This window comes from Mirounga leonina, unplaced genomic scaffold (genome assembly GCF_011800145.1).
Source record: "Mirounga leonina isolate KUSES-001 unplaced genomic scaffold, KU_Mleo_1.0 Mir_101595, whole genome shotgun sequence".
In the NCBI taxonomy this organism is placed as follows: domain Eukaryota; kingdom Metazoa; phylum Chordata; class Mammalia; order Carnivora; family Phocidae; genus Mirounga; species Mirounga leonina.
Genome location: NW_023270158.1, coordinates 14449986 through 14464533, shown reverse-complemented (window position 1 = coordinate 14464533; position 14548 = coordinate 14449986). Strand labels below are relative to the sequence as shown.

At 35.6% G+C, this 14548-nt stretch overlaps 2 protein-coding genes across 2 annotated transcripts in view; one reads left to right on the top strand and one right to left on the bottom strand.

Annotated features, from left to right (window-relative positions):
* IL1RAPL1 (interleukin 1 receptor accessory protein like 1) overlaps positions 1-14548 on the bottom strand; it is a 1375052-nt gene that overhangs the window by 537867 nt on the left and 822637 nt on the right. The window contains exon 5 of the mRNA XM_035001062.1: positions 11868-12021. Within this exon, the coding sequence (XP_034856953.1) occupies positions 11868-12021 (154 nt within the window). The remainder of the gene's footprint in view (positions 1-11867; positions 12022-14548) is intronic.
* LOC118007861 (E3 ubiquitin-protein ligase RNF168-like) lies at positions 4859-6929 on the top strand. Its single transcript, XM_035001073.1, is given in 4 exon segments — positions 4859-6349; positions 6352-6618; positions 6650-6750; positions 6752-6929. Coding segments are annotated over 4 exon segments (1701 nt in total). The 5' UTR covers positions 4859-5178; the 3' UTR covers positions 6914-6929.

Sequence of the window (14548 nt, the reverse complement as noted above, 5' to 3'; positions counted from 1 at the left end):
GAGCCAACATGAAGTAGGAAAAGGATGTTCTTAAAAAAAAAAATTCTTTGATATGATAAAAAAAACTTTAAAATGCACTCCCAACTATTAAGAATGACCATTTATTTAAAATGGACATTTTGTGGTAAACTATACATGAGATAAGATTTATTTTATTAACCATTTTAAGTGTACAACTTGGTTGGCATTTAATACATTCACAATGTTGTACAATCATCACCACTATCCATTTCCAGAACCTTTCATTACCCCAAGCTGAAACCCTGTAGTGACTAACAACAATGCTCCATTTCCCCCCTTCCAGCCCTTCTATTTTCTGTCTTCATGAATTTGCTTATTCTAAGTATCTCATATAAGTGGAATCATACTCAAATGGGTTTTTAAAATGTGACCCACAAAGAAGGAACCAGGTTTGTAAAAAAGAAGTGACATTAATAAGTCAAAGTTACACACACACACACACACACACACACACCATCAGATCAAAAGCAGAAATGCAAGACATGCATATATTCATTATTTACATCCCTTACAGACACTGGACTACACTTGTTAACAGACTATATAGAAATAAGATTTTCTGAGATTAATCCACATATAGAAACCATCACTTAGTATTACTCCATGATTTGTATTGATGATAATCAATGTCATTTGAAAGACTGGGTTAAGATTATAAATATTAACATTCCATTAATTAAAACAAGCCAAGGTAAAGAGTCACAGATCAGACTAAACCATAACAGTGGACACTTCCATTTGCACATTTCTTTATAGCCTGCTTTCACATGCCTGAGCTAATTTACTCCTTTCCATAGCACTGTGAGTGGGTATTCACAGTCCCAACATTAAGACAATACTTAAGGAAGTCAGGTGATTTGGACAAGGTCTTTTAGCTCACGTGTGGCACAGCCATCAAGGGAACCACAACCAAGGCTCTGGGTCCTCTGTCTTCCCCTTACACTTTTCAAGACTGAGATCACACTCACTCTCTAGAGCAGTGCTGTCCAAGAGAAATATAAGGCAAGTCACATATAAAATTAACAATTTTGTAGTGGCTACATTTTAAAAAGTGAAAATAGGTAAAATTAATTTAGTAATATATTTTATTTAACCAAATATTACAACTTCAATATGTAATTGGTATAAAAATTACAAAGGACATATTTTGCATTATTTTGTCTTACCAAGTCTTTGCAATCTGGCGTGTATTTTATACTTATATCACATTTAAATCCAGTCTAGTCACATTTCAAGTGCTCAGTAGGCACATATTGCCAATGTCTACTGTATTGGACAGCACAGTTCCAGACGTTTGCTTGTTTCTCTAATTGACTAAACTAATCATTCTATCAAAGCATATTTATTGGTCAGCTCTCCAGCCTCACAATTGAATTTGCTGAAATAAGCATAAGAGAATCAGAAGCAGGAGAGTGCAAATAAAGGAATGGAACTTCATTAGAAACAGTGATGATGACTTGTATTTAAAATTACAAATCCATGTCCACAATGTACTTTGAATTTCATCCTTGGTAAAATGTAGATAATAATGCTTATAAATCCTTTTGCACAGTGCCTGCCATATGGCTAGCCGTCAAAGGAAAAGTTGCTGTCTCTCTAACAATGAGGTAGGTATGAGTTGGGTTAGTGGTGTGCAAGGCTAGAAGCAGTACAGCTCTCACACCAGGGTCAGACATGAGGGATGACTGGGGACAGGAAGACTGTACCACTTCTCAGAGGCAGACAGTCTGAAGGATTGCACTGGTAGGGCTAGCGTAATGAAAACATTCTAGTACACTTCAAATCCAGTGCTGTCAAACGCAGCAAGAAATTAAAGGCTAGCTCTTGCTGATAAACCATGTTAGGCAACAATATAATACCAAAAAGTAGGTAATAGAATTCAGTCAAATCAAACACATCATAGATCTGGGGTAGGGAGTACTGCTGACCAAGTGCTCTTCTTAATTGTATGCTCTCACACAGCAACAAAATTGGCATCATTCTTTTAGATTTTTTAAAATAACACTCATCATTTTAGGCATAGCTACTTTATAGCCTGTATCTATGGATTCTAGTACTTCACATTCTTAGGGGTGTAATATAGATTTGTTTTTTGTTTTTGGTTTTCTTTCTGTTTTTAATACCATCTTGACCTAGGCTCATTTGAGGCCCTGGCTGGAGGCCAGTCAGTGGGCAAGGAAAATATGGATTATTTTCAAGTGCAATTTATAAAATCTAGAAGAATACCTCGTACATAGAAAGCACTTGAAAAGTTTTAAAGGGTGAGCAAATTGAGGTTATGTGGATTAAGTGAGTGGTTATAAATAAGAACTTAGATCCTGGCACATAGTAAATAGTATTAACTATTCTCATTACTAATGCTTACTATTGCTGATATTGATGGAAGTCATCCAAAGGAATAATGTCTTCTTTTCCCGATGGCCAGAAATGGCACATCCCAACCTTGCTACTGATATATTCTGAAATATTCTATGACATTTTCTACTTAAGAGTAAAACATAATGCTTTTTATTCAAAGTTATCATGTCTTGACATTAAACATTTGCTTGATTAATACAGTTTGGCAATTCATTAAATATATTGAGAGATTAAACAATAAATTAAGGTAATTAGTGTCAGGAGAGTTATCATTAGAAAATACTCATAAGAGAGGTCTTTTGCTCTAGGGACTGAATTCCACATCAAGATTGGACAGCCAAAATGATTAAACTCAGTTTCACTATATTGATCAGCTTTAATCTCTTTCAATTCAAAAGTCTGAATTAATTGAAATGATTTTTGAGTTGCAAAATATGACACATTTACTCATAAAAACAGCTAAGGCTATCTGTAACATGCTCCATTTTATCAAAAATAATATATGTGATGGTTGTTGTGGGTATTAGTTCTAGCACATTATCAAACACACAAAGTCAAGTCTGGAATTTATCAATTCTTGTTATCAATTTCACCAATGCTTATTAGGTTACAGTCAGTAAAGAACTCGACTCTGAAAAATGTCAATAAAAATAGTATTTTAAAAGGGAGGATAAAAGATACCGTTTTTTAAAGAAAAAAAAATAATCACTGAACCCATAGGCTAAGCTACAAATGCACCATTTAATTACATCAGTGGCAGAACTAAAGGTCTCATAGTAAAATGTGTTTCAGTTGAACTTAAATGATAAATCTTTCATAGTGATCACCAGAGCTAGTATGAAAAATACAATGCCTTGCTATTAATTATCCAGCAGAGTAAATCATAAACTGAAGTTCAGGAAATTAAGTTTTATTCCTAAATTTGTCACCATGATGTTTTGTGATAAAGCCACTTGACCTTTCTTTGCTCAGCTTTCTCATCCATAAAAAGAGGAGGAAGATGTACTTTTTGAGAGCATATTTTCAACCTCTGGTTGACTGGAAAGTAGTTTAAATATATTGCTACATTAACTCTGTTAAAAATGTTACACCAAGTATAAAAATGCTATTAAAACCATCACCTTGTAGCAATCACTTCATTCTTTATGCTTTTTCAAGTCAGTTTTCTTTTCTTCACTTCTTCAGTTTTTGCTGACTCCTGCATTTTATTGGTAAATTTTTTTTTCTTGATCTCACATTTTCACAATCTGTTTTCTTATCATTACTTCATTCTATGATTTAGCCCTAGAAATTAAATGGCTTTTCAAATGGTCCGACTCATTTTAAATTTTTAGCAGTACTGAAGTGAAGAAAATTGTTATACTACCCACAACAGAATTTATGAATATCAAACCACATTTTACAATTTTTAAGAAATCATACTGTTTAGAAATAGTGGACATCTCCTGTTTATATTCTTTATATTCCTTGAACATTTTTCATCTTTTTCTGTCACCTCAACTTCTCTCTGGAGTACTACTCCCCTCCTTCCCTCATTTCATTTAGTTGGGGTAGGCCCATTACCCAAAGCAGCCCAAACAATATCTAGTAAATTTAAAAATATACATACTCTGTGAATAAGCAAATCTACTCCTAGGTAAAAGTCCTACATAATGCCAACTATTATGCACAATGAAAAATGTGTGTGTGTGTTTATGCTTACAAGATGATTAATGGCAATATTACTTACATTAACAAAAAATGAAAACCCCAAATGTCTATCAATAAATTGTGAGATATTCATATAACAGAATACTATGCATAAAAGTAATGAATAAATGTCAGATAAATTTATCTGTAACATGATGACTTCTCAAAAAATTTTAAAGGTTTTGTTTTAATTCATTAGTTAACATACAGCATTATATCAGTTTCAGGTGTACAATGTAGTAATTCAACAGTTTCATAGATCACCGTGTGCTCATCATGACAAGTGCGCTCCTCAATTCCTCTGTGATCTTCCAAAAACATATAACTTAAGTTCAATCAGGAGAAAAATATCCAATAAATCATAGTTGAAGGACATTCTACAAAATACATGGCCAGTACTCCTTGAAATTGTCAAGATCATCAAAAATGAGAGAAGTTAGAAACAGTCACAGCCAAAAGGAGCCTAAAGAGACATGACAATTAAACGTAATGCACTATCCTGGATGGGATCCTAGAACAAAAAAAGTACTATTAGGCATAAAACTAAGGAAATCTGAATAAAATACGGACTATAGTTGATAATTTATTGATACTGATTCATTAATGGTAATAAATGTGCCATACTAATGTTAGGTGTTAATAACAGGGAAAATTGGATGTGGGGTATATGGGATCTCTCTCTACTGTCTTTATAAGTTTTCTGTAAATGTAAAAGTGGTGTCAAATAAAATGCTTATTAAAAAGAAGACATTCCTGGCTGTTTGGGTGGGCAATTGTGACGTCACTAGCCCTTGTCGGGTTGCTACGGCACCACTGCTAAGATGAGGTATCTTTGGCTGACTGAAGAAAGGGGACTGTGGGCTCAGAGCGCCGGGAAACGGGTCCAGGTGCACGAAAGCTGCAATGTGGAGGCTCGCGTGCTGCCGCCACAACAACGGTAAAACGGAAGTCCTGCTCCCGCACAGCTCAACTTCCGGGCGGAAACAGCGTTCTTGTCAGAGCTGAGGCCCCGGAGCTTCCGGCCTGGGCGGCCTCGGGCTTGGCTGCCGGGAGCTAAGAGAGCACCCTCGGCTGGTATTGACGTTGAGTATGACTTTTTAGCATATTAAAATGGCTGTACCCAAAACCGCCATCCCCTCCTTGTCAGAATGCCAGTGCCTCATCTGTCTGGAAATCCTAATCGAGCCCGTAACGCTGCCTTGTAACCACACGCTCTGTAACCCATGCTTCCAATCGACTGTCGAGAAGGCGAGTTTATGCTGTCCCTTCTGTCGCCGCTGGATCTCTTCGTGGACCCGATACCATACCCGAAGAAATTCTCTTGTCAACATGGAACTGTGGGAATTAATCCAAAAACACTATCCAAAGGAATGCGCACTTAGAATTTCTGGGCAGGAATCTGAGGAAATCGTTGATGACTGTCAGCCAGTTCGCTTATTAAGTAGACCCGGGGAATTGAGAAGAGAATATGAGGAGGAGATAAGCAAGATGGAGGCAGAGCGACGAGCCAGTGAGGAAGAAGAAAACAAAGCCAGTGAAGAATACATACAGAGATTATTAGCAGAGGAGGAAGAGGAGGAAAAACGACAGGCAGAAAAAAGGCGAAGAGAGATGGAAGAACAACTGAAAAGTGATGAAGAACTAGCAAGGAAGCTAAGCATTAATATTAACAATTTCTGTGATGCAAGTGTCTTGGCTTCTCCCTCGAATTCCAGAAAATCTGCTACAGTCACAACCAAGTCTCAAAAGAAAAGTAAGAACAAACAAACAAACACTGGAGATATTCATAAGTATTTGTCACCTAAATCTCAGTTTGAGTCAGCATCACAGTTTGAAATTGTACAAGAAAGGAGGAAGCACTCCACGTCTAAGGAAACTGACAGTAGTGTTGTAAAGAGCCCTACATGGCAAGATACAGAAATTGAGGAAGATATGCCAACCCTTTCTCAGCAAATATGCGTGGAAATTCAAGAACAAGGTGAAAAGTCTTCAGAGTCACCTATGCCTCAGTTATGTGCCAATGGTGGAGAATGGTGCCTTGAAGGAGAAGTCAAAGTGAGACCAACGAATGATGATAAAGAGTTAAGTGTCCTAAATCATGAGGCACCTGAAGGCAGAGTTCCCTGCTCTGGGGAAGCTGCAGTTAAGCCTTATGGCAAAACAGAGAGTGGGTGCCCTATATCAGGTATGACACAGAAATTTGGAAGTAATACAGCTGAGACAGAAAATGAAGAGTCTTGTCCATCGATCAGTAAACATACTTCCAAAAGAAAAAACCCAGAATCTTTGAAGCAGTCAGGGATCCATGCATTTCTGCAAAAAGAAGGAAAATGTTCCCCGAAGCTTCCTCAGATCAAGAGGAAACCGAAACCAACTTTACCCCAAAACTGATAGATTTGGAACACTTACTTTTTGAGAGACATAAACAAGAAGAACAGGATAGGTTATTAGTGTTACATCTTCAGAAAGAAGTGGATAAAGAACAAAAGAAGCCAAACCAGCAAAAAGGATCCCCACATGAGTATCATCTACGTCCTACATCTTCACCTCCAGACAAATTGTTTTTTTTTTTTTTAATTTTCAGACAAATTGTTAAATGGACAGAGGAAGAATTCCAAAGATAGGAACTTCAAACAAGAGACTGATACAGAGCATTCAAAATCTCAGAGGGGCTCAAAAAACTGAAAATTGGCAGCCGTCTTTTAAGATCCAGTTGAAACATTCAGTTAATGGGAGAAAGATGCCAAATTCTTCTAGAGATAATTGTAATGTATCTAAAAGTTCCCTACAGCCTAGTAAGTCACAGAAAAGTATTTTTCAGATGTTTCAGAGATATACAAAGTAATGCATGGGGAGAAGGAGTTTTTTATAATCTAGTAAAGCTGGATTATGAAGCTCTGTCTTCTGTCATAGACTCTTCATAATGGTCACACTCATTGTCTATAAAGGACTGTGTGATTACAAGGGAGGACTATATAAATGTGTTTCTGCCAAACTCAGTGATAAGCAGGAGTCCCAATCCTTTGCTTTTTTAATAATTGTGATGTACTAAGTTTGACAATCCTTACGGATATTAAAATGCTTTGGTGAACTCCCAAGAAATCTTCAAGTGCCATTCTGTTTCCCCAAAATGCATGTTTTACAGCCTTTGCTTCCCTTCTTGTCCTAACCAGTAATCAAAGCAAGATGGTACTGTACGGAGTAGTTAGGAACCCAGGCAGGGTGAGTTTTCTTGCCACTTTCCCATATATTTGCAGAGCACTTGAAATGCATCTTCCGTAACACTAAAGTAATCTAGTTTTCATCTCCACTTTAATTATTTTAACCATTATAGCATTTTCTTCAATTTAAAATGGTTTATGATCACTGTGAAATCAGAAAAATCAGTTTCCTGGAAAATTAGGAATCAGTTGACAGAAAGGAAACTAGGCTCTTGATGCAAAAGGAGTTAAGAGTTGGGGTGCAGCTCTGTGGGGCAGGTTGACCATTTGGAAGTGTTGGAACCGAGTGAGTGATCAGAAACTGGGCCTGGGATGGAGTAGCCAGTGAAGTTTGGTAGAGGGTTCTCCCTCCTCCTTTCTTTGCTAAATGACATGGAAAACATTTGGGTTTTATAGCTTTTCACATCATAGTATCTGGTATCAAAATCAAAATCAATTGCTAAATTGCCTGAAATTTAGGGATTTCACATTTCTATTAATCTGCTATTCCAGGGGGAAAAATGGGACTTTACTGTAGGAGAGTTAAATATCATAATATCTTTTGTTGTGGGACCTGAGACATAACCATGCGTTTATTTCCTTATATTATCATTTGTATTGATGCTGACTTTTATATGTGTTTATGGACAGAAAAAGAGAGTCTGATGCTTGGGTTTTGCTGTCTTACCCCTGAAAGTTAAGTCAGAAGGCAGTGATTTCATTTTGTGAAATTTAACTTGGAGACTATTAATCTTTTTTTCATTAATATAAACAACTTTAAGCAAATAGCAGTTTTAACAGCATTTCTGCTGATCTCTAGTTGTTCATCCTTTTAAAGTAAAAATAAAACATTCTAGAGCTAATTCTAGCTTAAATCTGTCAATATTTTTATACATTATTAAGATTTTTTTTCCTCCAAATTTTGTAACTGAAATTCTGTTAATCTTTGCATAGTTAATGGCATCTATTCCAATATTGATCGGGTAATTATGGGTAGAATTCTGATGCTAATTTAAAATTTAGTTTGCCCTTTCTCAAAAAAAAAAAAAAGTGATTGCCCTCTGAGTAATGATTGTGCTGGAATGAAGCCTAGTCAGAAACTAACCAAATTTCTCCAAAATACACTAATATCTGTCTTCTCATCAAACCAGTATTTTTCTAAGAGCAATTTCACTTAACATTTTAGGGTGGACACTGTTAGAACTCCTCAAAAGTTGTATAATTAAATTTTCCTGGAACAGTCCATGACCAAAAAGGGGAAAAAATAGTGTGACATATATAGGATTTATACATTTAACCACTTATTTGTCTGTGAAGAAGTCTTCCTGACCTTAAGATAAATTTTAATTTCTCTATTAGTTTTTCTGATAGCCCTACCTTATATGCCTTTTTGTTAGAAACTAATAAATGTTTTGTGTCAAAAAAAAAAAAAAAGAAGACATTCCTTTGACTGTAAGTAGCTCACATTCTCGTGGAAGGACAGGGGTGTCAATGGCGACAATGCAATGTGGTAGGTGCCACAAACGGGATTTTAAAAGTGCTACGAAGGCATGAAGAACTACATGCCTCCAAACAAAGGGAACATTTTAGCTGTGCCTTGAAGGAAGAGTAAGAATCAGCCTTGTGACAATGTGCAAGGAAAAGCATTCCAAAGGAACACCCCAGGAGTAAGGGCCCAGAGGGAGGATATTTGGAGAACAGTAAAAACTTCAGTGTGGCTGAGGCTTAGAGAAGAGGGTGGAGGCTACAGATGATGCCAAAACATCTTAAATTAAAAAAAAAAAGTTGAAAGTATACCAACAGTCATGAGCAGGTTTATTATTTTTTCACTGTGATCTGTTTTCCTTTTATTTGTTTAATTTTTAAAAAGATTTTATTTATTTCAGAAAGAGAGGGAGGGAGACAGAGAGAGAAAGAGAGAGGCAGAGAAAGAGGGATAAACAGACTCCCCGCCTAGCAGGGATCCCAGGACTCTAGGATCATGACCTGAGCCGGAAGTCAGACACTTAACCAACTGAGCCACCCAGGCACACCGTGATCTGTTTTCCTGAACCACTACTTCACTTAAATAGACACACTTTTAATAAATGAAGGATCTCCCATAAAAGCTCACATTATTGCCTGCACATTTAGCCACTTTATTTATCCAGAAATTTCCTTTTCTCTTCACATATGGAATTCTTTACTTTAAAGAAACACGCTCTAACACACCTCAAAATGTTTATCATCAGCTAATGCAGATCCACTAAAATGAAATGATATCATACCTTCCATAATATTTACATCAAATACAATATGATCATGATATGCAGAAAATCAAGATACCAAACACTGGTTAATTATCATCCAGAGAACTTCCCACCTTTGTGGCTTTAGTAAGATATAATTTGGGTTCTAAGAGTCGTTTAAATTGACCACAGGCCAAATTTAGAGTCACACTAAAGCAAGGTTACGAAAAAAGAGATCTTCCCAATAGACTTATTAATACCTAAAATGTATTCTAATACATACCATTTCAAATTATTAGTCATGGATCTCTCCCATTCACCCCAAATTTCATATATATACAAAACTTGGCTTTATAACTTATATGCCCAAATCAATGTCACAGGTAAGGCCGCTTAAATTAGATGTATTCGGGATAATCAGTTGAATGAAAACTTTCACCTACTTCCTCTTAGATAATAAAGAATAATTATTCCTTCTTTTCAAGTGAAGAAAAGGAGATATTTTTGGAGAAATGAAGTTAGGAAAATATAGTTGCCCTGGGTAGCATTGAAAAGAAAATAATTCTATTATTGGTTATACAAAATAGCCTCATTTAAGTCATTTCACCATTTGGGACCCAATTTCTAGTCTCTGTGAGATTTTTTGCATCACCTCTTACTAGATAGTGGTTTAGTATTCTAATGTTTCTAGAAAGGGAAGAAATGTGCGTACCAAGGATTAGCTCTATACTCCAAAGAATAAAGACTAGGAGTATATTCTATATTCTTTATGGAATAGATTCTTTTCAGTATATTTTTAAATTCCTTTGTCTCTAAACCTACTCTTGGAAAATCTACTTCAATATAGATTGAAAGCAAAAAATAAATAATAAAACCTCAATACTTATTGTAAAGAAGACCCAAGTATAAACAATTATATTTTTCATTGTTCCATGAAAAAGACAGGGAGGTAAAGTGATAAAGTTTTAAATGTAATTTTCTACACAGAGACCTATCAAACACAGCAAAACTGAAAACCAAACTACTTAAAAATCACACACATGCATACCATATGTACATAATGCGAGACTGAATGTGTGTTTACTATTTAGATATATATTCCAAGTGGCAATTATTTACTGGGTCTAATATTTATCAAAGGCATTACCAAAGAGTACCTTATTTATTTAACCAAATCTTCTTTAGATCAGAATAATTACTATTCATCAAATGGATTTCTTGAAATTGAATTGTAGTTTTTAAATCTAAATATATCATAATTTCAAAGTTTGAAAGAAAAGACAATTATTATTAAGATGAAGGTGACTGCCACAAAACACTTCTCATATACAGGAAAATTATATTAAGTAAACCAATGAACAAATGAAAATCTCTTTAAAGTATATGATATCCTTTTCAACTTATTTGTATATATTTCATAAATATGATTGTGCAAAAAGTCACCAAGAAGAATCTCAGTAAGATGAGAACAATGTCTCTAACTCTCTAATACTGCTCTTGTTTCTCCCCCACCTTCTTCCCCTCTTAGAACCACTTTTAGAGATGCAAACTATAAAGTAAAAAAAGGTATGAAAACAATATGTTACATGACATAAAATGGCCAAAATGTACATTTGGATATAATTCTGTATTATACAAACTGGTCTCATTCAGCTTACGTTACCTCATTAGATCCTTGCAAAACTCCTATGAACTATACAAGGCAAATTTTATCAATGCCATTTTATACATGAAGAAACTGATATTGCGAAGGTTGTGGTGATTCCAATAAGGTCATGTGACTAGTGAGCTGTAGATTCACGATTATAGAAAGAGTTCTGAATCTTGTTCTCATGCCCTTCTACCTTAGCAACCAGAGACAGGAATGACACCATTCACTGCATCTCATGCAATTATTCAATTATTGCCCCTGCAGTTATGTTATTTTCAAGTTCATGAGAACATATATATAAGATTTATAGAGTGAAAAATCAATAAAATAGTAATTTTTCTAATTTGGAGCAAGACAGGAAGACAGAGGTAGATTTCAAATATTCTATTTCAACACCTTAGAAAATGTTTCCAAAAATGATACCAGTATAAAATATAAGCATAATTTTCTGAAAATGTAAACTCACTATTTCAAGTACTTTCAAAAGCTAACATTTTTATAATTTCCTAAGCATATTTTCTTTGACCTTTCAAATCCATTTCAGCACAAGATGATTTAAAAGCAAGGAAGAATAAATTTAACCTTATAGGAATCCACTCAGCATTTGGTTAAGTACTTATTTCATTGCATAGATTTGAAAAACTCAATATGCAGCACAAAAAGTAAATGTAAAATGGTAGTTTCTTTACTTGCAAATGAAATATTGAAGACTATGATTACCTGTAACAGTTAATTCAGTAGTTCTTCTCACAACAAAGCCTCCATATTTTAATTCACAGGTGTAATTTCCAATGTCATCTTCTCTGACTTCTCTTATAAGCAGTGTATCTCTTTTGAATACAATACTTGGCCTCCATGTTTTTGTCCTACATTCCTGCATGAAAAACACAGAATTTCTGTAGTAAGTATAATAACTGAGAAACAGAGAAAAATATTTTAAATAACTAAACCAAAAGCTTCTAAAGTTATCTTTTAAAGGGCTAAAGAGTTTGGGATTAATTCTAAAAATTTTCATACCTTCTCCACATCTCCTGGAAATCAGGTACCTCAATTTGAAAAGAGTTTTTTTTTTTTTTTTTTTAGCAAGAGTCACTTTTTTTTTTCTTAGAGAGAGAGAGAGTGCGCGCAAGCAGGTGCATGTGTGGGGGAGGGGCAAAGGGAAGTGGGAGAGAGAATCCTAAGGAGGCTTCACATGAGGCTCTGCACTGGGCTCAATTTCAGGACTGAGAGATCATGACCCGAGCCAAAATCAAGAGTCAGATGCTTAACCAACTGAGTCACCCAGGCACCCCTAGCAAAAGTCAGTTTATTAACTTCTAAGATTAGTGTCTCTAAATCAGATATATATTGATTTAGAAGATATAAGAAAAGGGACACTTGTTAAGATTACTCCTAACATCATTTTTAGAAGCAAATACTCCACATTTGATGACTGTGAAATTAGCCATCTTGATACTTGATACTGATAGCATAAAATATATTATTTTAGTGTAAAGTAGAAAATTAATTCTGTAGCAGAAAATGCTTCTATTTCAATATTTTAAATCTTCTAATACTACATTTAGAAAAAATTCTCTCTTTATAGCATGTGTGTTTTACAATTTGTGAAAGAAATGGCCAACATTTATATACAAGGTCTTTACAGGACCAGAAATACCGATTTTCATTGTTGATGGGTCTATCAAACTATGGCCTCTAAATTAAGCTATGGATTATAATGATGTTGGCTCATTGGTTCTGGCTTTCTGCCAAAACAGAAGTCTATTTCCTTTAGCCAGATTTGAAATCAATGCCATGAGGACAAAATAGCTTTAAGGCCTTTGACACTGTTCAGAGGTAGCATTATTTCTAAAAATATTTTGCCAAATCAAATTTTTCCAGACTATTATTTTGATTATGTGGTTCAATGCCTTCATATACCTGGGAGACAGATATCCAGTTATTTCAGAACAAAAAATACATCTCATATCCTATTAGTTGCATAAACTGTCATAACTGCAAAAGTAATATACTGAACACTGAATATATACTGTCTTGACTATGGAAAAATAATTTGGATTGTTGCAAGACTTTCAAGTTCCATACATACTGCATCTCCTCCCATCACTCTATTAGAGATAGTCTTTTCTTTTTTTAAATTTTATTATGTTATGTTAATCACCATACATTACATCATTGGTTTTTGATGTAGTGTTTCAATATTCATTGTTTGCGTATAACACCCAGTGCTCCATTCAATATGTGCCCTCTTTAATACCCATCACCAGGCTAACCCATCCCCCCACCCTCCTCCCCTCTAGAACCCCCAGTTTGTTTTTCAGAGTCCACAGTCTCTCATGGTTCATCTCCCCCTCCGATTCCCCCCCTTCATTTTTCCCTTCCTACTATCTTTTTTTTTTTTTAACATATATTATTTGTTTCAGAGGTACACGTCTGTGACTCAACAGTCTTACACAATTCACAGCACTCACCATAGCACATACCCTCCCCAATGTCCATCACCCAGCCACCCCATCTCTCCCAACCCCCACCACTCCAACAACCCTCCGTTTGTTTCCTGAAATTAAGAATTCTTCATATCAGTGAGATCATATGATACATGTCTTTCTCTGATTGACTTATTTCGCTCAGCATAATACACTCCAGTTCCACCCACATTATTGCAAATGGCAAGATTTCATTCATTTGATGGCTGCATAATATTCCATTTTGTGCACACGCGCACGTGTGTGTGTGTGTGTGTCTGTGTGTATCACATCTTCTTTATCCATTCATCTGTTGATGGACATCTTGGCTCTTTCCATAGTTTGGCTATTGTGGACATTGCTGCTATAAACATCGGGGTGCACGTACCCTTTCGGATCCCTACTTTTGTATCTTTGGGGTAAATACCCAGTAGTGCAATTGCTGGATCATATGCTAGCTCTATTTTCAACTTTTTGAGGAACCTCCATACTGTTTTCCAGAGTGGCTGTACCAGCTTGCATTCCCACCAACAGTGTAAGAGGGTTCCCTTTCTCTGCATCCCCACCAACATCTGTTGTTTCCTGACTTGTTAATTTTAGCCATTCTGACTGGTGTGAGGTGGTATCTCATTGAGGTTTTGATTTGGAATTCCCTGATGCCCAGCGATAGTGAGCACTTTTTCATGTGTCTGTTGGCCATTTGGATGTCTTCTTTGTAGAAATGTCTGTTCATGTCTTCTGCCCATTTCTTGATTGGATCATTTGTTCTTTGGGGGTTGAGTTTAAGAAGTTCTTTATAGATTTTGGATACTAGCCCTTTATCTGATATGTCATTTGCAAATATCTTCTCCCATTCTGTCAGTTGTCTTTTGGTTTTGTTGACTGTTTCTTTTGCTGTGCAGAAGCTTTTTATCTTGATGAAGTCCCAATAGTTCA